The sequence below is a fragment of the Dichomitus squalens genome (genome assembly GCF_000275845.1).
Source record: "Dichomitus squalens LYAD-421 SS1 unplaced genomic scaffold DICSQscaffold_1, whole genome shotgun sequence".
NCBI classification, from domain to species: Eukaryota; Fungi; Basidiomycota; class Agaricomycetes; order Polyporales; family Polyporaceae; genus Dichomitus; species Dichomitus squalens.
Window position 1 is genome coordinate 2,097,240 of NW_006766883.1, and position 25,477 is coordinate 2,122,716.

A 25,477-nucleotide genomic window follows, 5' to 3' on the forward strand; every position below is an offset into this window, starting at 1 on the left:
CGGGCGGGGAGCGAGGCATCCAAATATCCTCCGGTTCGTTCGACATGTCCTGGAATAGGGGTTGGACCCTTGATACATGGACAACCAGATGTGCCTATCGACGTGACAACGGCTATCGAGGCTTGTAGTGAAGCGATGCGCTCGACTTCCTTCGACTTGCCCCTCGGCGGCTTTTGTGGTCATCAGACTTCCAGAGGTGATATCCATTCCATTTATCCTACGGTGCATTCGTATAATAAAGTCCCGACTGCATTGTGGAAAATTTGACCATGCGATCACAAGGACCACCCTATAGACCTTTTTTGAAAGCGAAGGGCTTGCGACTCAGTGCTCAAAACGAGCCGCTCTGCCGCGCATGTTGGAGTGTTGGCAGCCGTGCTGCAGAGCTCAAGGCATACCAGTGGTCCGGTGCATTGGCAAGGCTACACTCAGCTGTCTGATGTGCGCGCGATCTGGTTCCAACATTTGGCGGGCGTTGACCGCATAAATCAACGTGTTAGGGAAGAATCGTAGCAAGTTCACAAAGCATCCCGTTGTCGCCGCCGCCCGTCTTTGCGAAATAGGCGGATGACACCGTCAGTCGCACCGACTCAGGGGAATGGAGTTGGAATGACAGCATGAACACGTCCCAATCACTATTTTCGTCGAACAGCCTGTCACATCAACGGCATTGTCCACTGAAAAGGCCGACGAACAGGGGAGCCCAAGTCATCTGGGGTCAAAAGGTTCGGTATCTATGTACCCTTGGGCAGACACTCGCCGGATCATTGGTTGATCCCAACTGAGGTGTCCTGCTCAAAATGGTATGCACAGCATACAAACGCTTTAATCCCGCCACCTCGAGAGATACTGTCCCATGAGTTAAACGGTTCACCTTTCCCCTGTTTTCGACCTGACTACCTGTGATATTCAAGCGGTCAAGGCTGTTTCTCGCTTTCTATAGAGTCACTAAGCACATGAGGGACATTGACTCGACTGCTCAGACGGCATAAACGTGGCTCCTGTTTAATAAAGGTCAAGCCGTGCATGACAGTTTGAGAAAGCAGGGTGCCGATAACACGCGGACAACCACCATCAACCTGGTTCTTGGACGTTTGTGCGACTCCGAACTTGGTCAAAAATCCAGAGATCGCCACAGGGCGGCTCCGAATTGCCTCTTTGGGAAAATAATCGTGGACGGCCACTTGTCCGAGTCCGCTCATCATATTCGTCCTGCACCATTGCCCCGATGTCGCTCGCCGCCCTGCAGCTCGCAGCTCGTTGCCGACAATGTAGTGGAACTATGCGACTGCTGGTACGTCCCGCACTTCCACTCTGCGCGACATCGCTCAGCCACGTATATAGAGGCAGACACCTCAGAGACCATTCCACCACAGCGCCGCGGTTCTCGCTCGGCGGGAGAAGAAACCACCTGCCCTGTCGAAGAAGCAACTAGCTGCAAAGGAGAGGAAGCGGGCCAAAAAGGCACCCAAGAACATCTACGATAGCGAGAAGATGACTTTGACGGATGCGGTGGAGGTCTTGAGGGTACGTTGCGTCTATGTTCCGTCTATGTCATCCACCACGCGTGTCTTGACTTGGACCGTCAGGCCGTCGAAGTTGCGTCGCCGAATGCTACATACGAACTCGTTGTCAAGACTGAGATGGGCAAAGGCTCCACCATACCAAAGGGTCGTTTCGATTTGCCCAGGCAGACGAAGGAGCAGACGAAGGATCGCATTTTGGTTTTTGCTGAGGGTAGACAGGCGGAGGAAGCGAAGAGGGCCGGGGCAGATATCGTCGGCGGTCTCGAGTTAGTCGAAGGTGTAAGTTGTTATTCTCTGTCCAGTATGTTGCCTCTCCCGACTCCCGGGACAGATCATCAGTGGCCGCCACCAGGCCACCATGTTCCTCTGCAGTCGCGCCCTCATTCGCCCTATTACGCCCAGGCTTGGACGTGTGCTTGGACCTCGTGGTTTGATGCCTTCCGAACGTAGGGGCACCGTTACGGACGATATCGCTGGCTATATTCGGAGGTTGAAGGGTACGAGCGAATGGAAGGGCGACAAGGAGGGCACCATCAGGCAGCCTATAGCGAAGGTGAGGCTCCTTTCACACGTTTCGAGGCGGTATTCTAACTCTATGTGTAGATGTACTTCCCTGTCACCGATGTAGTCAAGAACATCCGGTACTTCTTGGGTGTCGTGAAGCGTGCTACAGGTAATGTTCGCGATCCCCAAGTGGACTCCAACAAGAAGGAGACCAGCCAGAAGCCTGGTGAGTTAGCGTCTCAACTACAGATCGACCTTCACTCATGATGTTTCAAGTCAATGCGATCACTCGCGTCTTGCTCAGTACCCAGCAAGGACCGAGCATCCAGATAGCGGATGCGTAGTATCGCGGAGCTTTTGATTACTGTCTTATTGAACTGTATAACCCGTAATGGCAATCAGGTTTCCCTAGTGGTAAACTCGATCCCTGCTCTTGAACCGCCGACCCTTTCCCTTGAACTCGTAGTCAGTCGTTGTACTTACGGCCTATCATGAGGCTCGGCCTCGCAGGGCAATAAGCGGGATCTAGGAAGAAAGAAAGAACTCGACCCCACCGTGGCAGTATGATCTCACCATGTCGACGCGCAATGAAAGGAGTGTGTCATTAACAAGTCCTGCGTCGTAGTAGGGTGTAACGCGGGAGCCTAAGTCCCATAGTAAACATGATGGCAAATGGACTACGTGTCATAGCTTTCCGCTATCCGTCTCGCCCTCCTCTGGTCACGTCTGCGCTCTTTGATATCTTCAGCGAGCTTTGCGTAACTTGCCTTCTTGAAATCTGCTTTGTGGTGCCTCCGTTTACCAATATCCTGACCCTGAGAGGGCGTGTCACCTGGATGAGCAGGCTGACGGCGCAGTTGGGGAGGATTCTTCGGCTCGTGAGGGAAGATGTCTCCCCAGCTAGACTTCCGAGCATCATAGTATGGTTGCTTCCCTTGCGACTTTGGTATTGTCATACGCATGATTTGACCTGCAATGTATATGTTAGAGCCGCTAGAGATAGAGTTTACGGCAGGGTATATACCCTGTGGATGGCACACGTCGAGAATGACATGTCCGCTACGCTTGATAGGAGGGAAAATTAGACGAGGCCAACTGTACGCCTCCTGTCTCAGCGCAGAGGTGACCTCGGCGGACACCTCGGCGGACGCGAGCTCATGGCTCTCATTTGACGCCTCGGATGATTCCAATATCCTTGAAGACTCCTCTTTGTGTGAGAGCTCGGTCTCATCATGGAGATCGCTCGCTAGGGACAAACGGTTCATAGGCACAGAGTCTGCGGCACGTTTTGCGAGTTCTCGCAGGCCTATGTCTCCGGCTCGACCGGCTTTGGCAGAGGTCTGAGCCGGTCGAGGCCCACGCCGGATGACGACGTAGGAATAGTCCATGTTCTCATGGCCAGTTCCGGAGTGTTTCGTCTTGCGGACAAACTCAGGGCGTTGCATCCGCTGCGAAAAAGTGCATTGCAATTTCCCATAACCAGGGTGGTATAGGGGGCAGGCACCGTCGTGAGGACACTAAGAAACAATTCAGCGCATTGGTACTTGACGAGACGTAAGCCATACCGGAGCAACGACATGGGCGCCCCTAGGGGATGATCCCGCAACCGTGGGATCCTCGACCTCTTTCTTCCCGAGTTTCAGAAATTGCTCCCTTGCTTCTGCGATGTTCTCAAAACTATGGTCAATAAGAACCTGATGACGAACGATGATCGGATTCAGCATAGAGAGGTATGCCAAACCCAGAAGCACATACAATGACTTCAGCTCCACTCTCCCACATCTCCTTAATCATAATCTTCCTATCGACAGGAGTGGGAAGGGAGGATAATAAGAAAGCTGACAATGCCACAGCGCTGGAACTTTCTACTGGGTCAACAGCATCGTCGTCGTGGAACGACTTCTGCCAAGCCGCATGAAGGCTGCCCATGTCCAGATCTAAGGGAGTCCTGTAAGGTTAGCGGCTCTATTTGCGGCAAGCGACGACGTACCTCGGATAATGCGCTTCCCAATACGGACAAGGCCTTCCCGCTTGTCAATCCCAAGGTAGCTGCTAAGGCTCGTCTGAGATATCCGGATATCTTCCACGTCTTGCGCATTCCTTCCGTCTGCGTCGGGTCGCCTTTGGAACACATGTCCTGATGCCCTGCGTTCAAGGAACGGGTTATGACACCACCATGCTTCCAGAGAGAGTTTCACACAAACCACAAACCACTCCCCGTTGCAGCGCCCCAGTCTATCACGCGGTCTACTTGCCAATCTGCGCCCATGCGGCGTTTGATGTGGTCGAGGACTGCGTAAATCACGGAGTAATGGGAGGGCAATGCGACCGTAGCGAAAGCAGTCGCGTCTCTGAGCGCATGTCGACCGGCCTCCTTCGCCGAATTGTAGCGCATGTCGAAGGTTGAGTTCCACTCTTCACCAGTCACGGTCTCGTTCAAAAACAGCCGCTTGGCGTCCTGACGAAGTGTGGGCTTGTCCGAGTCTAGCACCACATCAGCCGCGCGAAGTAGAACAGGTAAGAAGCGCAGGTAACTCACCTGCAACGAGCCGCGAAATGGCCGATTGCATCTCGAACGGAAGCACTACCGCACCAATACGTTGACTTCCAAATGCAGCTGCAGGAGATTTCCTTCCTTCCCCTCGGTTGGAGCTTTCGTCTTGAGCATCGAGTTCCGCGGACGTCAGATAATCGACCGTTGTATGGGGATCACGGGGGAAAAGCTCAAGTTCTCGAGGCCCGTGAGACCCGGATGTGTCATGCGGAGCCTTGCTGCGTAACGACATCTCGACGTCTCTGAGGAGAGCCTGGAAGGCGGGATCTAGTTCGAGAGGCGCGTTGGGTTGGTGCGAGGGAGAGGAGCCTGAAGCGTAGCGCACTAGCTCAGCTTGTCGCCGCCAACCTGTGTTGATCGCTCTACGACATCCTAGACGTAGCATAGTCACAGGTTGCAGCGGCCAAAGTGGTCGTGACAAAACAGTGTAAGGCGGCGAGACGATGGAAAGCGCTAACAGCGAAAACGAGAGAGGAGTCGGCTACCGTTCAGTGCGGAGTACAAGTGTAGCGCTCTGAGGGGCGTCAGTGGGTCTGGGAGGGTCGTTGCAAGCACTCGGGCCTAGTCTCCCGCTCGCATCCCTTCATCATGTCCACTGCTTCTAAACACGCCGATGGATTAGTACAGTCAGAACGCCCTGCAAAGAGGGTTCGTGTATCTGGGGAGGCCGAAGACGAGGACGAGTTGGAGGACGGAGGTACGCCTCCCAATGCTCAAGAGGAACCTCAAAAGGCTTCAGATTTGTATCTTGACACCGTAGGTCTTGTCTGTCATACCTATACGCGTGGTCAACTTAGTGTGCCTGCAGATCAATAGAGCTGTATTGGACTTTGACTTCGAGAAGGTCTGTTCCGTGTCATCATCGAACATCAACATCTACGGCTGCCTCGTTTGTGGCAAGTACTTCCAAGGGCGAGGGCGCAATTCCTACGCATTCGCCCACGCGATTCACGACGACCATCACGTTTTCATAAACCTCGAGACAACTAAGGTGAGCCTGCACTGTGGGCCTTATATGAGCGCGCCATAGAAGGTAACTTCCTTTGCGCTTCAGGTGTATGTTCTCCCCGACGGTTACCTTGTCTCAGACCCGTCTCTAGACGATATCTCGTTTGTGCTAGCCCCGAAGTTCACACTAGCGTCGGTCTCCACCCTCTCCACCCCCGAGCATCTGCGAAAACCCTCCTACGATCTGTCGAATAAGCCTTACATTCCTGGTTATATCGGTCTGAATAACATCAAGAGGAACGACTACATGAACGTTGTAATCCACTCTCTCCTCCATGTGACCACTCTACGAGATCATCTACTCCTTTCAAACTTTCGCGGCAAGGAGCCAGAATTGTTGAAACGTTTCGCTGGTCTTGCGAAGAAGATGTGGAATCCTCGCCTGTTTAAGAGCCAGGTCAGCCCGCACGAGTTCTTGCAAGAGGTCAACCGAGCCAGTGCTGGAAAGTTCAGCCTTGAGAAGCAAGGAGATCCCATCGACTTTCTCGGCTGGTTACTGAACCATTTGCACAAAGATATGGGCGGAACCAAGAAGAAGAACTCGAGTTGGTCTTCCGGTCGACGCTACTGTGGACCACCTAATGACCTGCTTTTGATAGGCGTGATCTTTTCCACGTTCCAAGGGGAAGTTCGGATGGAGACTCAGCAAGTGCTCGTACGACCCGATACCGGAGGTAATGAGAAGCCCCGCTTCGACATCGATCGAGGTGAGCTATTGGTGCAGGTGTGCAGACTCACGATGCTAACTTACGTCAATCGTTAGAGATTAAGTCAAACGTATCGCCGTTCCTGTTCTTGGCCGTCGATTTACCCCCTCCGCCCTTGTTCCAAGACGCGGTTGAGAAAAACATCATCCCGCAAGTGAGCATCCAATCGGTCCTCGACAAATACGATGGTCAGAAGACGCAGGTATAGCTACATACTCTATGGTCATACTCGTCACAACTGACATTCTGCCCAGGAATCTTCGGGTCAATTGAGACGTTTCAAGTGCCAGCGGTTACCGCCCTACATCATTCTCCACTTCAAACGCTTCACAAAAAACATGTTCGTCGAGGAGAAGAACCCAACTATTGTGAACTTTCCGCTCCGGGGTCTCGACTTTAAAGATTGTACGTTCTCACTGTCAAATGGCATCTTCAAGCTACTTATCACGATATGGTGGAACGTTCGCCATCGGACGTCGCAGACCTTGATGCATCAGCTGTACACCCTTCTACCGTTTATGACTTGATAGCGAATGTGACGCACGAGTCCGCCGCAGGGACCACCCGGGATAAGGAAAGCACAATCTGGAAGGTTCAGCTGCGAGCCGGTGCGGGTGGCGGGGAGAACGAGCGTTGGTACCAGATCCAAGATCTCATCGTCGAGGAGATCAGAAAGGAGATGATAGTCCTTGGAGAGACAGTTCTTCAGGTACGTTGACGTTTTTTCGGCGAACTGCGGTGCAGCCCTCATGTTGTCCGGCGCAGATTTGGGAGCGGAGACCAAGCATCTCTCCGAGCAACGGAATGGAGGCTGACAAGTAGTGATGTATGAGGCGTTCAGTCATAGGCTTGTGTAGCGCTACTCGCTCGCGTCTGTGGTCTTATGGGTTACGATCGGCAGAAATGTACGGCGTCATACAGTCGCGCCTAGCTGCGCCCCGACTACCATACATCACGTTTAGGTGTGTTTAATGGAAACGTCTGCCTTCGCCGTACCACCGGAATCTGCTGCGTCGGTGCTTGTATTGCCTTTAGTCGTGACGACATTCACGGGGCGCCCCGTGTCCATGGCTGGTACTGCGCCAGCTGGCCTGTCGCGGCCGGTGTCTTGCAAGCTGACATTGTCCCACATATCGAGCGTTAATGAATTGGACTGTGACAGTATCAAGTATAGAAAATTCGTGCCTGTTGTTGTGTTGATCAAATAAGGGCTTGAATATGTAAACACCGGAGAGGACACCTGGAGTAGATGGATAGATCAGCTCGGGAATATCCTGAATGCGCTGAGTGACATCATTCTACCTGTGATGCCTGCCACCAAGAAAGGCACCGCTCGACGTGACATCCTTAAATGATCTGTGTGGTTGTAGTCTATCTCGTCATGCAGCCTGAGCCAGTGTTTCAAAATTTCAACCGTGCCTGCTGTGTTACGTAATCTCAATTTATAGTCGATCGCCCAGACGCCAACGCTTAATTTGCGTTCGAAGTTGCCTCGGTCTCATGGAGAGTGTGCAAGCATATGAATACAGTCAAGGCTGACAAGAAAACGTATACGAATGTGCTAAGTACAGAGAAGGTAGATAACCGGTGACAAAGGGATGAATGTCCTCATTGCCATCAAGATGGTAGAAGCTCTCTACCCGATAGTGAGACCAAGGTTGGCCATAGCCTCCTTCGCAGCAAGATCTTTAGCCGCGCCCTTCTGAGCAGAAATTCCAACTCCTTTGACTTCGCCGTTGACTAAAGATACCGGATCATATGTCATGCACCGTGGAGTAGCGGACGTTCACATCACTCACTGTTGCATGTCACCTTCCACTCCTTCTTCCCTGCTGGTCCAATGTGTTCCTCGCCCCAGTGCAGCGCATGCAGTTGGCCTTGCCGTTGCAAATCTAGGATATCACAGAGAAATAAATTAGAAGCCACGATGTCGGGCTAGAATGACTAACAGTTGTTCAGCTCGACGGCGTAACCTGATTTCAGTGACGCGTAGATTAGTTGCGGGAGTACGCCATCGATGGTTGACGAATAGCTCACGAGTCATCTCGACGGAATTTGCAGGTTGTAGCGGTAGGTGAGCTATGAGCAGAGTGGACGAGGCCGTTGCCTTTGAGTGGGCTAAAAACGCACCGACGTTTTATACGGACGTTTTGTGCGCCCGTCAAGGCTGTTCAGGCAGGAACGGTCTGCTTTCGTCGTCTGACGGCCAATGTGCATTCTCACAACGGGGAAAGCGGGATGTTGGAGGACGAAATGTCCGATATGCTGTCATCAGGGTGTCGTCCCGGACAACAATAGCCTCCCATGTTACTTGAAGTTCCGCAAACCCGCCTTCAATGTCGGCCGCCGGCGTCGTGCTCTATGAAAACCATAGAACCCCGTATATCTGTTCCTGTGCAAGACTAGTCAGTCAGCATATCACAAGTCGATTTACGATTTTGAGACCTGCCACTCACAAAAAGGTCTGCCGCTTAAGCTACTTGGTCTGCAGTACCACCCTGTCAGTCTCTCCTCAAGCGGAACGGGCTGAAGCGAACGCTTGAGATTCAGCGGTAGCGACTCAGCAGACTCGTGTCGTGTAGGCGGCGTACTCGCCCATTTTGCTGAAACAGCGCTAGTCGAGTTAAGGTGTTTGGTTCGAGAGCATGATGTCACAGCGAATGACTCCGGGGTACAGCGTTCCGGCATAACTATTATATTTCGGACCATTAGACGACACAGAAGCTTTGACGGCGTGGACCGACCTAGGTGCTGTCTTTGAGGCGCGTGGCATGCACTCCTCCGGGGTCCAGCGCAAAATGGGGCGGGCAGGATCAGATATCTCTAGAAACAGAGCGCTCGCAGTCGATAAGGCGTCTTACACAGCAAGGGTCGGTGCGCCGAAAATGAGATGAAACATTAACCCCCGGACAACCGCACGAAGTTGGCGTGTAGGTAGCATTGACAGCGGACTTCATTCCAAACTTCCTCCGCGAGATAGGTATCATCTAGTCGGATCAAGTCGCCTGCTTCTCGGCTTCCGAGGGCTACACAAAGGCAGGTTAACCTACGCGATGAGTAGCGCAGCAGCACCGTGAAGAGCCAAACGCTTTAGCAAGAATGCATGCTGGATGACATGCGCTTCTCTTCTCCGGCTCACAGTGTCACGTGGCCATACGAACACTGCGCATCTGTTTCGACCGGACAGATGGCTATTTCTCACAAGAAAAGTTGCGGTCAGTCCGAGGAAGTATACGATAGAACCGCAAGATAGATGGAGCTCACAACTAGCAGACAGGCCCTATCATCACTCCCCAACGCCGTAACAATAAGGATTCTCTCTGAGAACGACGACTTGGCGATGGCGATGTCGTTGGACAAACCCCGAGTTTCCACTGCGTATTCGACCTGGTAGATTTTCAGATACTAGAGAGATCCTTCAGTTCTAGTTGGTCTCTTTTCTTCGCAGAAGGAGACTGTTCAGCGAACTAAGAGTGGAGTGATCAGTACTCCGTCATGCGGCAGTGTGCGATGGATAATCTGATGATAGCGCCGTGGCCGGCTATCTGAGCAGCAGCAATGAAGGCCATGCATTGAGGGCGTGCGGGTGCCATAAGCCGTCGCAGCCCCTCGGAGCAGGTTTTGACTCCGGTGTCGTACCTGCCCGTGGACGACTACAAGAAAGAAGTTGCGGCCCCTGAAACGGTCGCCACCGCAAGCTGAGGTACGTGCGCTTAGACTATTCCGGCGTTAAAAGTGCAGCCGCCACCACCCACACAAGATTCCAGGGGCAAAATGAGATACGCTGCAGATCTAGGAACCAATGGAGCCACCAAATGTGCGTAAAAGATGTGGGTTTAGTGGATATAAGCGACATGACTGGAGATACAACATGGGACACAGGATCGGAATCTAACGAAGCGGCGAGCCGGAGGGCAATCCTGAGCGATGGTGAGGTTGACCTGTCCTCAGACAGAAGTGGTTCACTCCGCCACAGTCTCCGCTTCAGTAGCATCTTGTGCCATCAGGATGGGTAGAGCCTCTCTAGCAGCGGCATCCCTCGCGGCATTCTTCTGGGTGCCGGTGCCGGTCGCGATTACTTCGCCATTGACTGCGATATCCAGGTGCAGGTGAGCGGTGATCATAGGCGAAGATGACGATGTGGGCGCACGTACTCTTGCAGTAAGAAGTCCACTGACCGTCGTGGCGCGGTCCTGTGAACGTATCTTCCCAATGTAAGGCGGCTGCTCTGCCTTTGTTCTGCAGGTCTGTGGATAGCACGTTCAAGAACGTTCCGTGGGAGAGGGAGAGGGGGAGGCTCACAGTTGTTGAGGGCGACGGTGCCGTCTGGACGGTTTGATCAGCCAGGTGCATTGTTGTTGCAAGTCGTCTAGGACGTACCGTTGCTCGACATTATGCTCTACGCTCTATGCTCTTGCTGGGCACCATCGAGGTGGGTCGTATGTCCTATATACACTGTGCTTTGCTACCCTCGGGCCCTACGGTGCTCCTGACGTCTGCAGTGGATAGCATTGCAGTGACCAGGAGGGCAAAGAACAGTAGGGCGAAGGAGTTCTAGAGATTCATATCGACGCTGAATACCTTGCGCATCACAGGCCGCTCGATCAATGACCTCGTAACAAAGAGGAATCAGGGGACCACATACGGGGAAATCCCACCCCAGGCTCGAAGTGCCGAAGAGAAGAGGGGCGGAAATCTCGCGTCTCGTTGCCTGATAAGGCGAGTTGACCCTGTGAGACTTGCAGGCATACGCAGGACGCGGGAGGGCATCGCAACAGGGAGAGGAGTAGAAGACGATGTATTGCGCCGTCTAAAGCGGAGAGCGGTACAGAGACCACAAAAGTGAGATGCGGAGTTGGTCTGCGGACTCAATGAGGTTCGGACATACGGAGGGGGCTGGCCGAGGTTTCGCGGGATGTTGACCTGTGCTAAATAGCCTGCTTCGATCTTGCCGCTTGTCGTCTGTTTCCTCGTGGCAGGCAAGGGGATCCAGACCAGAAGGGAGGCACGCGAGGCGTCCCAGCCGCAACAAGAATCCCCGCTCCAACATCATGTACGTCCTCGACGTCTTCGCATGTCGAGCGTGGAAACGTCCTGCAGTTCTATATCGGTATTCGAGAGGGGAAATGTATGATCCGTATATGTCCAGAAAGGGACTCCAGCGAAGTCCCTTGGTGGGCTGGGGGGGTACGCGCCGTCACTCATCCACGGTAAATTGCGCCGCGCATCGGAGATTAGCGCTCCCGCCTGGGCAAAGCTCGGAGAGTGTTCAACTCATAGCACTCGTTCTATAGCTTCCGTAGAGAGGCCCTAAGCTTCTTCCTAGCCATAGCACCTCCGAGACCAGCACGAGGTACAACGAGCTTCACAAGTGAGACTTCTAGCATCGCATTCGAAAGCACGAGAGTAGCTGCAGGATACAGAGCGTAGAGACTAGCAAAGACCAGCGCAGATCACAACCGAATACTAGCCATAGTATGCAGATCCAGTCAGCCACCGATGGTCCTATTAATACATGACGGAGAGATGGGGAGAGCTGTTACGATTAGTGTAATGTAGAAGAGGTCCGTGAGAGGAATCGCTGCAGGAGGTACATCATTTAGGGCAGTAGGTGGACACGGCGAAGGCGTGACTCACATCATAATCCTCGCTGACTCCAAAGGGCCTTCAGGCAAAGTTCGGCGGCAATTTCTTTCGCAGAGTCTAGCCTGGTGGAGGAGCCACGTCCATACTCGGTCCCATTGACTGAAAAGGAGACGGCGGAGTCAGCACGATGAAATACGATGACAGAATTCAGGGAGTGACGCACAGAATACTGCGATTGTCCACGTGGGTGCATTCCTGGGACCTGATGGCACCGGCTGCGTCCAAGAAACGAAATTCTGGAGCCCGTTGCGTTGCACATAGTTGTTAAGTTGCATCCGCCAATCTGGGCAACATGTCAGCATGATAGTCAAGGAGAACGATGGTGCACTACTACGATCAGTCGACATTGTGATGTTATCTTCGTAGGGACGAGAAAGTAAGATGTTTTGAGGTTCTGAGAAAGGTGAATGTCCAGCAGAGAATGGGGACTCTGCTCCCAACTCCTCTGACATATATACTGACCCAGTGACCGGAGAACAGCCGTTGAAACCGAGCATCTGCGATACTTGGGAGAGCTATGCGCTGACGAGATGCCCGGAACGTCATGATGTCAGTGTACACAGAGAAAAGGAGAGAGGGGGAGTAACTGAACAAGCAGTGCCCAAAACGCCTATCCGGAAACTTGTGACGGTATGTGGTCTCCCTGATTGGAATGCGAGGATGCGGTTGCTGCGCAGCGGGATATGCTAGACCAGAGTCAAAAAGACTCGAAGGCGGCGCGAGAGGAGCATCGTCCACGGGATGTGAGTCAGGGAGGCGCGTCGGTCGCGGGACAGGTGTGGTACATCGCTGGTTTCTTCAAGTTGAGGCCGCATCGAAGCTGTTGGACGCGCATCTGTTGTATTCACTCGGGTTGTCGGTGTCCTAGGATCTACACGTGCAGATACTTGATTCCGTACCTTTCATCACAAGCCGTGGTGAGCTATGTGGTTTGCAATTTGCTATACCGGGACGGGGTCCGTTCCCGTTGACAATACGGGAATCAATATATGGTAATCTGCTATGCCAAATTTTTAGCGGCGTTTGGCGAACCCTTGAGCGGAAAGACTCACCACAGCTGATTAGAGTACGGGCGCCGGAGGCCAACATCTTGTCGAGTGTGGGCTCAGCTCTTGGGCGGTCCGATACTGGAGAGAACGTCAGAGTGTCTGAGTTATCTGGATACTCGCACAAGTGATCCGGCCTCAAGCTTGTTCACGATCGGGCCAACGACCACCGGAAAGTCTGCATGGCTACAAACCGCAACCTCCCGATGTCTAGTGTGGTCGCAATGGTTGTCGCCCGTTCGATATGGAGGATCCAGTTGCCTGGTCTACAGCTCTTGATCTCGTGATGCGGAGGTGCATTAGGCAGATCGATCCAGGACCCTTTTGTGGAAGGTATGTAAGAAGAAAGTGTCGGAGAGCATCGCGTTCAATGAATTGTAGCTCGAGGGTCAATAGCGCCGGCTATCATCGGGTTGCCGTAACGTCGGGTTGTGCGTTCATCTATGAATGCATGAGCTGACGCCGCTGGCCCTGTGACCACCACTGGTCTCTGCGACCTCCTTTGCCTCGGATCGGCACACATAACTTGCCCTCCGATACCGCGGCAGTACAGGTAAAATACCAAGAAATGGAGGCCAGTTCTCATCGCAAGCGTCTCGGTATCACGTGCAGAGATATTAGGGTTCCAAGGACAGCTTTCCGGTGAACATCTTTCGTGCTTGTTGTCTGAGGAATTCGTGGCGGGAACAGAGGTAACCATAAGGGAAGCAAGTGGATGAGCATCGAGGCGACAGCATCATACAGATGTGCAAGGAACAGGCCTACGACTAGATCCCAATGACAAAACAACCGGGCCCTCCATGCAAATGCACCCCGCGCTCCGATCAACGGACATTAAAGTACATGTCACCCAAACTCGTTGTCCAGTTCTCCGACCAACACTGAACGCTGGATGCTAGACGGATAAAGTACGCGCCCCCGTACGGATGTGGTTGTGCCCTCGAGGACGCGCAACGATGCCCGCAACCAGATACAACCTGCTAGACATCGGTGCGCGGTCGAGTCAACAGCCTTGATCTATACGATCAGCCGCCCCAGCCTTAAACGGAATATCGTCCAGTATCATCCATACCCACAGCAATCGATTGAGACTCGGAGCTTAATCGAAGAGAGAAGTCACAGGCGTACCGAACCGACTCTTAGAGCTCGCTGCGCCAGAGTCCTTGGGTCTCAACGCACAGTAGGATAAAGGTTCGGTTGTAGACGTGGCGCACATACATGAGTCATAGAGATACTTGTAGGCAGGCGTGCTCTCACCGCTGCAGACTGCGCACGAGCCCAGCGAAGTGGAATCGGCGGAGGATGATGTGAGACCCAGTTTTATGTGTTCGGGGGCTTCCTTAGGTTGCACCGGTACGAGCGAGCATCGCTAGGCTGTCCGAGTCTGGACCACACAAGACGCAGTGAAGCAGAGGGGGAATCAGACTTGGAAGATGGCGGCATGCAATGCAGGCGACGCAGATGTTCATAAGCTATAGCGTCCGAGGCGTCGAGTAGAGGAATGGTAGGACGGCTGGTTTGGGACTGTGCCGGCCGGGATCGGAGGGATGTGGTGGCAGTCAACGGCCCTCCGTCGACTGGCCCCGTCCGCTAACGCCGCTCCCATCACCGAGAGCCGAGGCATCCAGCCATCGCCTCCCTCGCTCTCTCCCCTGCTCCTCCATCTCACCCTTCCCCTGCCCGTCTTTCAGGTCTCGTTGGCGCTCCCAGAGCCTCACGCCGTCCACACCGACTGTACCAAGCTCGCGCTAGCATTCGTCCGGTTCCCACGAAATTGTCGTCGTCTCTTCCCTCAGCTGCCAGCTTCTTCACTCGCACGGTCTGTTATCCCTCTACGTGCTAGCTGGTGTCGACTTAGCACTCATCCGTACACCCACAGAACACACATCGTGCCCCCACCGCGTCTAACTACTCTATCCTTGTTGAAGCATCCAAACCATGTCCCAGTCACCCCAAGGTGATATTCAAGAGCGTATCGCCGCTGCGCGGCGTGAGGCAGAGAGCCTCAAGGAGAAAATCCGCGCCAAGAGGGAGTCTTCCGCCGACACTTCATGTGAGTAACATCGTCTGTCCTTTCATGTATTTCTAAGAGAGCCAACGCGCCATGCAGTGAAGGCAATGGCTGCCAATGAGGTTGACCAACTCCCCCGCGTCGTCATGCGCCCGCGTCGCGCCCTCCGTGGTCACCTTGCTAAGATTTACGCCATGCATTGGGCCACCGACAGGCGACACCTCGTTTCGGCGTCACAAGACGGAAAGCTCATTGTCTGGGATGCTTACACCACCAACAAGGTCCATGCTATCCCCCTCCGTTCTAGTTGGGTCATGACTTGCGCCTACTCTCCCTCCGGCAGCTACGTCGCCTGCGGTGGTCTTGACAACATCTGCTCCATCTACAACCTCCACTCGAAGGAGGGCAACAATGTGAAGGGCGCTCGTGAGCTCAGCGCTCACTCTGGTTACCTGAGCTGCTGCCGTTTCCTCAACGACCGTCAAATCGTCACTTCATCCGGTGACATGACTTGTATGTTGTGGGACATTGAGGCCGGTGTTCGTGTTGTCGAGTTTAGTGATCACACTGGCGACGTGATGAGGTGAGTGTTCAGAATATGGCCTAGAAACGTCTAGCCCGATCTAAGACGCCATCTGCGCCAGCCTGTCTCTCGGTCCCAGCCAGAATGTCTTCGTGTCCGGTGCCTGCGATGCTACCGCGAAGCTGTGGGATATCCGCAGCGGCAAGGCTACGCAAACTTTTACTGGTCACGAATCCGACATCAACGCAGTTAGGTCAGCAATGAACGGCCGTTATTGACGTGTTCGTCGCTGACATACCAGCAGTTTCTTCCCTAACGGAGATGCCTTTGCCACCGGTTCTGATGACGCGTCGTGCCGCCTCTTCGACATTCGTGCCGACCGTGAGCTGAACGCCTTCACTCACGACAACATTCTCTGCGGTATCACGTCCGTCGCGTTCTCGATCTCTGGCCGCATCCTCTTTGGTGGCTATGATGACTGGACGTGCAATGTCTGGGACACCCTCAAGGGCGAGCGCGTTGGTGTTTTGACAGGGCACGAGAACCGCGTCAGCTGCCTCGGAGTCAGCTCCGACGGCATGGCCCTGTGCACGGGCAGTTGGGACAGCACGCTTAGGGTTCGTATACTCACTTTTGCCGTAGTATTCACAATGATGCTAAACGGCTGCGTTGTAGGTTTGGGCATAAATCGTCCGCGACCGATGGAGGTTCGGACTCGTCACATACCCTCCCTTTTGCCGGAATGTAAACTCGGAATGGGTTCATTATCAATTTCTTTATCGAGGTCTTGGCCTTCTTCATATATGGTAGCCCTTTTCTACCCTTACTCGCGCCGAATTGGCTGCCGTCGAGTCTGTCTTTACGCGTTACCCTCGAACACTCGTTACACATCAGACCCCAGGTGGCATACCTCTCGTGAATATTCCATCTTGCCCTCGTCTTCCTCCACCTCGTCTCCGTTCCATATGTTCCTGTTGCTCTTTCTCAGTTGTGCGTTACTTCTATGTCCCTGCGTTCATTCTGGTTTACATAACTGGCAGTACACTACCTATGCCGTTCATTCAGCCTTCCTTGTCTACTGGAGCTGTCCGCATGCTCCGCCATACTTCACGAATTGAAGGTAACGCCGTAAGGATTCAGACAGGTGTCTGTTATCATTGAGATCTCTACGGTACAACTTGATGTGTGTGGCGGTATTGGAATATATTGATATTAGACGTGTGCGTCTCCGCAGCGCCCGCGTCATCCTGTGGCTGCCACCGCGACCTACTTGTAGTCCTTCCGTCGCTCGAGTAGCGTTCAACGCTCCCTCTTGACGAGGCATTTCCACCCCGTGTCAGACACGCACAGGTCACCATGTCAGAAGACGATCGCGCCGCGAAAGCAGCCCGTGCGAAGGCCCTGGTCTGTCCGCGGCATGTATTATGCGATGATAGCAAGTGCTCACCGCTCGTTTGCCCTCTAGCTCAAGAAGAGGCAGGCACAGAAGGCTGCCGAGGGAGGCGGAGGCCCTCCCACTCCTCGTGTCGCGTCACCCGCACCACGCACTGCGTCCCCGGCGCCGTCGAGGACATTCTCTCCCGCGCCTGTCGAAGCTCCTGCAGCCCCTACGCTTGCGTCCGTACCAGCAAGGGATCCCGTACCGCCACCTGTGAAGAAACAGGATATCGACATGGCAGACTTGTGAGTCGCTTTGGCTTCTGGCCGTGTAGCGTGCCTCTCACAGTACGCGACGAACTATGGCCGCGTGGTAGGTTCTCGACTGTGCCCTCTACGAATGGTGTGGACTCGTCATGGCTCTCTGGACTTCCGCGTGTCGACTCGGACTCACCTCCGGCACCCTCTGCTGCATCATCTCTTCGGCATGCTGTGCAACCTCCCCCCTCTGCTGCCTCTCCTGCTGCTGCGTCTGGAGACAGGGACGACCTGAAGGCGCTCGTGCGGGACCAGAAGCGAGCTATCGAAGCACTGGAGGCGGAGAAAGCATCGTTGAGCGTGTCATTGGATCGCCTTTCGCAAGTTGAGAGCAGTAAGTGCCCTTCTGGTGGCTGTATGCGGTGGCTGAATAGGTCCGATGCTGGCAGAGGCGCGTCAGACGCAAGAATTGCTGGACGCTGAACGGACGAAAGCTGCAGAGCTTCAGAGGGCCGTTGAACAGATAAGGGCGAATTCGGAGCAGCTCTCACATCAGCTCCAACAAGCGCAAGATGCTGCCTCTTCCCTGAAGGCCGAACGGGACACTCACGCTGCATCAGCGAATGAGCTCAATGCGACCTTGGCCAGTACGCTGTACCACACCCCTGCTGTCTGACGATTGTGCGCTGACGCTTGCTGTGTAGGGGCTACACAGGAGAACGCGAAAGCGTTGCAGACTGAACGCCAGAACTCGACCAGGCTACAGGAGCAAGTTCAAAATCTGCACCAATCTATTCACGAATACACCGAACGAGTAGATCAGCAACAACAGACGATATCTCTCCTTGTTTCCGAGAAAGCATCTTTGTCGTTAGCAGTGGAGAGGTTGGAACATGCAGAAGCTAGTATGTGCTCTCCCAAATGTCGCGTCTGACCTTTAATTGATCGGAATGTACTACAGCCCTCAAAGATACCGAGAAGAGGCTGGAGGACGAGCTGTCACGGAGCGCTAAGCTCCAAGTACGCGTCTCCCAACTCGAGTCCGAGGCTGCAGCAACCGTCACCAAGATCGCCACCCTAACGGAGCGCGAGAAGGAGCTTACGGATAAGTCGCGAGATCAGGTGTGTTACTGATGTCCATATATGCTGTAAAGACGTTGACCTTCCGTCCAGGAACGTGAGATTCAGCTATTGAACGGCAACCTTCACGACCTGCGCGTGCAGACTGAGCACTATCAGCGGCGGGTGCGCGAGCTGGAGGAGCAGATCGAGAGCGACGACCGTGCCGAGAGATTGGAAGAAACTCTCAAGAACACCCAAGATCGCGCCGATGAGTTGGAGTTCCAGCTGTCCAAGCTACGTCAGGTTAGTTCTTTATTCGTCAGTAGCTATGCGTTGTCCTCAATCATATATTTGCATAGGCCCATGCGGCACTCCAGGCTGAACGCAACCAGATTCAAGACCAACTACAACAGAAAGCTGCGGCTGAAGCTGACTGGCAGGCTCGGCATGCAGAAGTCGAGCGGCAGCATTCCGCCACGCAGGAGCAGTTATCATCCGTTATTGTGGAGCGCGATAGTCTCCTCGGGGAACGCACAGCCCTCCAGACCGAGATGGAAGGCAATAAGAACATTGTCTCTGAGCTCCAACAGAAGCACGCTGCGCTCGGCTCCGAGTTGGCGGCTAACGCCCGTCAGCTGAAGCAGGTCCAAGCTGAGCTCAAGGCTGCCAAGGCGCGGGCTGAAGATGCCGAGAAGACGCAGAAGGAGCTGCAAGCGGAGGGCATCGGACTGATGCGTTCGCTGGACGAGATGCGGCCGAAGATTGTCGAGCTCACCGACGAGAAGCTTATGCTCAGCGAGAAGGTCGAGAGCCTGGAGAAGACCGTCCACGCCCGTGACAACGTCATTGCTCAGCTGGAGACAAGTCTTGAGGAGCTGCGGGACGAGAAAGTGTCCATCGAGCGGGACCGAGATGGCCTTCGGAGCGCCTTGGAAAGCGAACGCTCCGCTTTGCAAAAGGACTCCACGGAACTGCAGCAGGCATACTCGGAACTGCAAGCGGAACTTACGACTGCGCGCAAGAGCGTATTAGACCTCGAGGACGAGCGCGACAAGCTGCGCCAAGTCGCCAACTCCAATGTTGAAGAGGTCCGCAGGCTTATGGATAGCCTCCAGTCCCGAACGGCGCAGATCAACGCGCTACGCACCGAGTTGGCCGAACGCACACAAGCCCAGAACGAAGCGTCCGAGTTCCTTGGGCGGGCTCAGGCGGAGATGGAGACCCTGCGCGCAGAACTTGCGCAGAAGGATGAGGAGCTCGAGCGGCTCCGTGAGGCCGCCTCTGCCTCCACCCCTCCTTCGCATGCAGATGAGTCGCAGTCGCAGTCCCTAGACGCCGAGATGCTCAGTGCGCTGAAACAACAACACGCCCTGGAGTTGTCCGCAGCGCACCAGCAGGTGCGTTCGCTGGAGAGCTCGGTCTTCAATGCCGAGGCGCAGGTGCACGCGTTGCAGCGCCAGCTCGCACTGCTAGAGGACGAACTCGCGCAACTACGGCCGCTGCGGCAGTCTTCACGCACATCGTCGACCCAAGCTCTCCCCAAGCGCACCGTGGGCCGACCAGCTGGGCACTCCGACGACCTTCGGAGGGCGTCGTTCCAGTCGCACCGCCCTGCGGAGATCTCTCCGCCCGCGACGATATCGGCGTTTGAGGGCCTGTCGCCCGAGACGCGGCACAAACGCAAGGTCTCCCTCAGCATGCTCAAGGCGCGTATCGACAGCGAGGTCGCCGCGTCGAGCCATACGCCAAGACCCGTGTCGAGAAGCTCGCGGAGCTTCGCTTCCTCCCCAGGCAGCAAGCCGGGCGGGCTCCCCGTCGTCGTCGAGCCGCCGTCAGAGTCCTCCAGGCCCCCATCTCGTGTCCACGCCCACCCCGCCAAGCGGCCGGTCTTCATGGACGAGTCGCACATCTTCTGGTGCCACTCATGTCAGGGCGACCTCGTCGTTCTCTGAGCTCGCTCATTCGCTGGGACGGACATTTCCACTCTTAGCTACTACACACCCACATCGTCCTGTATCGTTCATGTCGCAGCGCACTCTGAACGATCACATTCTCTCCTTGCTTGCAAATTCACACAAGGCAGCGGCAGTCAGCTGGTATCGTGAGTTTGAGGCAACGTCAATCACTATAATGTACAGGATAATATAATTAGGAATGCATGGGATGGTGGTGATATAGGCGGCGTGCGAGCGCACTGCACTGGACACGACGACGCCTGGGCCAGCCACCGAACATTACAGAAACGGTGTACTCTATGTGTATATGTAGCGTGGCGTGGGGGGGACGGATAATGTCGTATACAAGAACGTGCCAAAGAAGCACAAGGGGGTAGTCCCATGAGAGTCGTGGTCGTAACAAGACGGCGTCGCAGTAGAGATGTACAGATATGCCAAATGGAAAAGAAGAGGCCGCCGAGCCGCTCAATGGGCGAGACTGATCCGCCTCGTCTTCAATGTCACCAGTTTCTGTTGCAGGTCCTGCAGGGAAGACGAGAAGCGCGCTCAGCATCGTCGTGCGGTGCGAGAAGAAACAAAGAAAGGCTAGGCCGGGCAGGGAACGCACCTTAACCTCGTCCGGCCTCAGGGTGCCCTTGCCGCGCTCCTCCTCGAGCCCCTTCTCGATGCTCTCCAGGACCTCGTTCATGAGGTCGCGATAGTCGACGCCGAAGAAGTGCGTGAGCTTCGCCGCGCGTCGGCGGCGCTGCTGGAACGACGCCTCGGTCGGCGTCGGGGCGATGAGCGCGCTGATCTCGGACGAGAACGAGGCGACGGAGACGCGGGAGGGGAGCGAGCGGCGCCGCTCCGCCTTGGACGGGGACGCGACCGGGGCGTCGTCGCCGAACATTGGCGTCGCGGGCGCGGGCGACGGTACGTTGTTGTTGGCGTTGGACGAGCCCGCGGCGTCGAACTGGTAGTCGTACTGCTCGCCCGTAGAATAGAGCTCTCCGTTCCCGGTCAGGTAGTCGTGCAGCTCCGCAAGAGATTCCTTGTCGTCCTAGGGATCAAAGTACAGCAGGTGAGCGGGTGGGATTCGTACGACATGCGAAGGGGACGACGACGACGTACCCTGTCTATAATGTCGCTTAGGGAGTTCAGCGAATGACGGTAGTGGATGTACACCGAGGAAGAGCCCGCCTCAAGGAGCCCGTCGTGAGCGATGAGCGGCCTCGCCGAGCTCGCCGAGTCGCCCGTGCCCGGACGCTTGCTCTTCTTCGTCTTCGGCGCGTTGCTAGTGGCGAAGCGGAAGGGGGGTGAGGCGGGTGTCTTCGGGGCCGGCTTCGGCGACGGCTGCCGGTGGAGGTCCCTGACGATGTTGGGGGTAGAGACGGTGGGGGCGCGTGTGTGGTAGAGCGTCTGCGGTGGCGCGACGCCGAACATCTGCGGGCGGGTGCGAAAATCCACGATCAGCACGCTAGCCGGTGTCGGTAGGGGGAGAGAGGGAGCTAGCGCACTCACTTTTTCCATCTTGATTGCGCGACGGACGTTGATCGCCTTCTCGCGCTCGTTGAGGCCCTGCTTGAGCCGGTCGATATCGTCGGACCACGTGCGGGAGAACTCGGCGGCGGAGCTGCTTCTGCGCCTCCTCATCTTCACCTTGCGGACGTCTGCGTCCTCGGTCGCGTCGAAGGAGGCCAGCGGGGACGGCGCAGGGGGCGGGAGCGGGGTGCCGTCGAGGGGTCCGAGGACGAGGTCTGGGGGGACGCGGGAGCCAAGGAAGCGATGGAGCTTCGCGAGCTTTTCACGCTTGCGACGGCGCTCTTCCTCGGCGAGCTCGTCGGACGTCAGGCTTTCCGCGAGCGAGGCCGTGGACGGCGAGAAGGGCTGTCCGCGTCCCCGGCCCACCTTCGGCGTCTCCGCCACCGCGCCTTCCTCGTCTGACAGGTCTATGAACGATGTCGGCGACCCTGGCGCGGGCCGGGCGAGGGACTGCCGGGAGCTGGCGGTGCTCGCCCGCTCCGATGCATGGTCGTGCTGGGCGGAGCCGATGTGGATGACGGACGAGCCGGCGGACGTCGTCGACCGGTCGGTGTCGCTCGACAGACGCGTCACGAACGAGAACTCGTCCGGGCTGAGCGGGGCAGAATGGCGGCGGTGCGCGGCGAGGGAGACGTACCGGGTACCGTCCGGCGGGGGCCAGACGATGGCGCCGAAGGCGTCGTGCACGGGCGTGTTGGCGACATCTTCTGACAGCGAATTGACAGGTCTGTGATGCCTGCGCTTCGCATTCAAATTCAGCGCCAACGGCACTGGGACGGGCAAGCACCCGTTGGGCACCTCGACCTCCTGGCCCGGCTCGAGCGCGACGGGCGAGACCCCGGGGGGCTGGCCGAACACCTGGGCGAGCTTGCGGGTGGTCCGGATGCGCTCGGCGCGCTCCTTGGGGGTTAGAGCGTTGGAGGAGGAGAAAACTGGGTCGGCGAGATCGACGTGGTCTGCGGGATAGGCCGACATGGGGCTCGACTTCTTTGTGCGAACGGGGGAGGACCTGTGTGAGGAGCGCGAGCGATGGCTGAAATCAGGCTTCGGAGCTGTGGGAATGGGCGGTTTGTCGTATCCAGTCGAAGGAGGGATGATAGGTGCCAAACGGGGTTTCGTCGATCCGGACTGCGAAGAGGGTGTTGATGACGCACGGACGGGGGACTTGACATGGCTGATCTCGCCGCTGCGGCGAGATGTAGAACTAGGCTGATCTGTGAGCGAACGCTGGGTTGTGGAGGGTATACCAATGTACTGAGAGTCGAGGGCGCGGGGAGAGAGCGTGGGAGATGCGAGGTCGATGAAGGATTCGCGATCGGGAGTCATGGAGGAGGACCTGCCGTGCGGTGGAGACGAAGGATATGAAGGAATGTCGAAGGAGTGGTTATTAGAGGAGGAGGGATATATGGTAGAGGAGATGCTGATGCGGGGCTCGGTGGAGAGAGAAGAAGGTGGCTCGTGCGAGGATTCGGAGGGAGGAGAGAGGCTCGGCCAAGAACGAGAACCAGAAGCAGCCATGGCGGACTGATGGCGCGCGTGGGAAAGCTGGCTGCTAGGTGATGGGCCTCCGTGCGCTGCAACGGGATTGGCCCAACCGCGCATGCCTGTATCCGAACTGGGCCCCGTCCGCGGCCGCGGGGTTCGCATCGACTGCCGCCGTGTCCGTCCATCCTGCGCGGTCCGCTCAGACGTGTACACTCCCTTGCGCCCTGTTGATGAGCTGGATGGCGACGCCGCCGTCGTTGCAGACTGCATCACCCCCGCACCGCCCAGAACGCTGCTGAAACCCGCACGACCCGTTTGAGCTGCCATCAGCCCAGATCCGCCGCGTCCCACTCCGCCATCGCCATCTCCAGGTCCGTCGCCTTCGGGTCCGTCTGCAACAGCAAGCCCAAGCGGCGATCAGTCAGTCCTCTGCTACCCGCACGGAAACGAACGCATCTATGGAAACCACCTACTCTTCACGGCCGCCGAGATTGGCGAGCTGGGCACGCTCGCGCTCCCCGACGCCTTCATCAGCTCCCCGGCCGTCCGCACCCCCCTGTCCAGCATCCGTCTGTACCGCGACGACAGGTCCTCGCTCCCCCCGCCCCCCTTCTTCAAGTTCGTGCTGCTCCCGCTGCTCCGCATGTCGATGTCCGCGTCGCTCATCCGCCGCGAGCTGCGCACGCTCGCGTCCGCGACCGCGACCGAGAACCTACTGCCCGCCGACGACCCCTTCGCCTTCCCGAGCTTCGTGATCTTCTGCAGCCCCGACAGGTACCGGTTCTGTCGCGACGACCGCGGCCCGGACACGTCCGCCGGCGCCGTGGGCAACATCTCAGGCGAAGACGGCAACGACGCCAGAGGAGAAGCGGGGGAGCCCGAGTCGGCCTGGTCAGCGTCGCGGGGCGACCACGGCGCGGTCAGTCCCACCGCTTCCTTAAATTTAATGTCATACTCGTCGCCCTGCCCCTCCAGCGACGCCCGCCGTGTCAAGGTGGACAGAAGCGTGTCTCCCCGCAGGAAGTTGGACAGGCGCGGCGACCTGACCGCTGGGGCGCCCAGGGAGTTCCGGTATGGCGACGACAGCGGTGTGTTCGGGAACGACGCAAGATTGGGGTATTCCCCGCTCGTCGCAGGTGAGGAGGGGGTCGACCGCGGCGGCCTGCCCTTCCGGCTGCTCGGCCGCGGTGGAGGATGGAGGCCTCCGGGCGCGGCGTCGGACTGGTACGTCGGGGACGATACTGGGAAGAATACGCAGCTGTCAGTCTGGACTGGTACATACGCACATGCGTGCGTGTGCCGAGATCTCATAATGTGACATTCAGGATGGCATCCAGACGCACCTGAAGTCCGTCCCACATCAGAATCCAGTGCGGCATTTAACACTTGAGGCTCGACAATAAATCTCGTCTTCGTTGACTCCGGAGACAGAGGTGAGGAGGCTATGTGCAATACATCATCGACAGGTCCCGCGTTCAGCCCGCTTCTCCCGATGGATTCTCCTTCCACGGTCATTATCGTGTGCGTCACAGGTCGTGATAGAAACGTAGGAAGCAAGCAAGAAGCACCAAGTGAGACGAGGAGGTACCGTGAAGATCACAGCGTGTGCGTGAGGGAAGAAAGGCGTCAGTTGCGCCCTCGGGGAACTGGAGGTAGATTATCGGTCAGGTTGTGCGACGCCGCCCAGGCACCCCACTAGAAGAGGTTCACGAGAAGGCTTGTGTGTATGTATGTGTGCACCGCCCCGAAGCCCAAGGACGGCTGACCAAATGAGACGTCGCGAACGCGTTGAGGGTGGAACCGAGACAGGTTCTTGCGAGCTGACACCTATCAGGAGCTGCGTACGCCCGTGGGATGAGCACAAGACCGACTGAGACAATATGCGGGGCTGTGGCTGAAACGCCGCGTCTGAGCTGAGTCGCGGCGACCCGGGGAGTCGAAGGCAAGAGGGGCAAACGGGAAACGGCCGTGGCCCGTTTCACGGAGAGTATAAATCGATGAGCCCTCGCCCAGAGTCTGCGAGTACTTAGCAGGAAGCAGAGCCCCGGTGCGTAATGGGTGGCAGGATGGCTCAATGTCGGCGGCGGGCCCGGCGCGCCGCTGGATCCGCGCCTCTCGGACTCGGAACGGGGCTGTCGTTGTGACAACCGCGGGCGGCCGTGGGAGCCGCCCCCGACCTCGAGGCAGCTTCTGTCCGATCCCGGTTATCGATCCTCCCGTGAACATATTGGATCTCTGCGCGATCCCGTCAGATGGCCAAAACCCTAATAATTTCTATTCCATCTTCCCCACTG

The 25,477-nt window shown here is 56.3% G+C and overlaps 7 protein-coding genes across 7 annotated transcripts; 3 read left to right on the plus strand and 4 right to left on the minus strand.

Annotated features, from left to right (window-relative positions):
* Positions 1-1,219: 1,219 nt before the first annotated feature.
* On the plus strand, positions 1,220-2,456 carry DICSQDRAFT_158658 (ribosomal protein L1). Its single transcript, XM_007360474.1, has 6 exons — positions 1,220-1,294; positions 1,345-1,527; positions 1,590-1,805; positions 1,858-2,079; positions 2,130-2,256; positions 2,307-2,456. Exons 1-6 carry the CDS (start codon positions 1,229-1,231, stop codon positions 2,372-2,374), a joined length of 882 nt encoding a protein of 293 aa, XP_007360536.1. The 5' UTR covers positions 1,220-1,228; the 3' UTR covers positions 2,375-2,456.
* Positions 2,457-2,623: 167 nt separating this feature from the next.
* DICSQDRAFT_131380 (Rsm22-domain-containing protein) lies at positions 2,624-5,009 on the minus strand. Its single transcript, XM_007360475.1, has 7 exons — positions 4,570-5,009; positions 4,235-4,514; positions 4,021-4,175; positions 3,786-3,967; positions 3,596-3,724; positions 3,055-3,547; positions 2,624-3,000 (listed from the first exon to the last, which is right to left on the minus strand). Exons 1-7 carry the CDS (start codon positions 4,967-4,969, stop codon positions 2,708-2,710), a joined length of 1,932 nt encoding a protein of 643 aa, XP_007360537.1. The 5' UTR covers positions 4,970-5,009; the 3' UTR covers positions 2,624-2,707.
* A 147-nt stretch (positions 5,010-5,156) lies between these two features.
* Positions 5,157-7,296, plus strand: DICSQDRAFT_158660 (spindle pole body protein). Its single transcript, XM_007360476.1, has 7 exons — positions 5,157-5,340; positions 5,393-5,575; positions 5,639-6,299; positions 6,356-6,501; positions 6,554-6,704; positions 6,782-7,008; positions 7,065-7,296. Exons 1-7 carry the CDS (start codon positions 5,173-5,175, stop codon positions 7,119-7,121), a joined length of 1,593 nt encoding a protein of 530 aa, XP_007360538.1. The 5' UTR covers positions 5,157-5,172; the 3' UTR covers positions 7,122-7,296.
* Positions 7,297-7,809: 513 nt separating this feature from the next.
* On the minus strand, positions 7,810-9,447 carry DICSQDRAFT_131382 (uncharacterized protein). The gene is made up of 6 exons (XM_007360477.1): positions 9,044-9,447; positions 8,756-8,989; positions 8,337-8,691; positions 8,249-8,272; positions 8,099-8,191; positions 7,810-8,039 (listed from the first exon to the last, which is right to left on the minus strand). Exons 3-6 carry the CDS (start codon positions 8,341-8,343, stop codon positions 7,936-7,938), a joined length of 228 nt encoding a protein of 75 aa, XP_007360539.1. The 5' UTR covers positions 8,344-8,691; positions 8,756-8,989; positions 9,044-9,447; the 3' UTR covers positions 7,810-7,935.
* An 814-nt stretch (positions 9,448-10,261) lies between these two features.
* Positions 10,262-10,692, minus strand: DICSQDRAFT_164946 (uncharacterized protein; the record flags this gene model as incomplete). The annotated part of the gene is made up of 4 exons (XM_007360478.1): positions 10,262-10,389; positions 10,454-10,546; positions 10,602-10,625; positions 10,680-10,692. The coding sequence occupies 4 exons, from the start codon at positions 10,690-10,692 to the stop codon at positions 10,262-10,264; spliced, it is 258 nt and encodes an 85-aa protein (XP_007360540.1).
* Positions 10,693-14,503: 3,811 nt separating this feature from the next.
* On the plus strand, positions 14,504-16,760 carry DICSQDRAFT_96205 (guanine nucleotide binding protein beta subunit 2). The gene is made up of 6 exons (XM_007360479.1): positions 14,504-14,810; positions 14,871-15,044; positions 15,102-15,585; positions 15,647-15,778; positions 15,830-16,142; positions 16,201-16,760. Exons 2-6 carry the CDS (start codon positions 14,930-14,932, stop codon positions 16,210-16,212), a joined length of 1,056 nt encoding a protein of 351 aa, XP_007360541.1. The 5' UTR covers positions 14,504-14,810; positions 14,871-14,929; the 3' UTR covers positions 16,213-16,760.
* Positions 16,761-16,844: 84 nt separating this feature from the next.
* On the minus strand, positions 16,845-25,018 carry DICSQDRAFT_131385 (uncharacterized protein). Its single transcript, XM_007360480.1, has 12 exons — positions 23,657-25,018; positions 21,678-23,575; positions 21,288-21,599; positions 20,787-21,216; positions 18,582-20,701; positions 18,334-18,525; positions 18,122-18,282; positions 17,865-18,065; positions 17,610-17,807; positions 17,280-17,554; positions 16,991-17,208; positions 16,845-16,929 (listed from the first exon to the last, which is right to left on the minus strand). Exons 2-5 carry the CDS (start codon positions 23,214-23,216, stop codon positions 20,643-20,645), a joined length of 2,340 nt encoding a protein of 779 aa, XP_007360542.1. The 5' UTR covers positions 23,217-23,575; positions 23,657-25,018; the 3' UTR covers positions 16,845-16,929; positions 16,991-17,208; positions 17,280-17,554; positions 17,610-17,807; positions 17,865-18,065; positions 18,122-18,282; positions 18,334-18,525; positions 18,582-20,642.
* Positions 25,019-25,477: the final 459 nt, after the last annotated feature.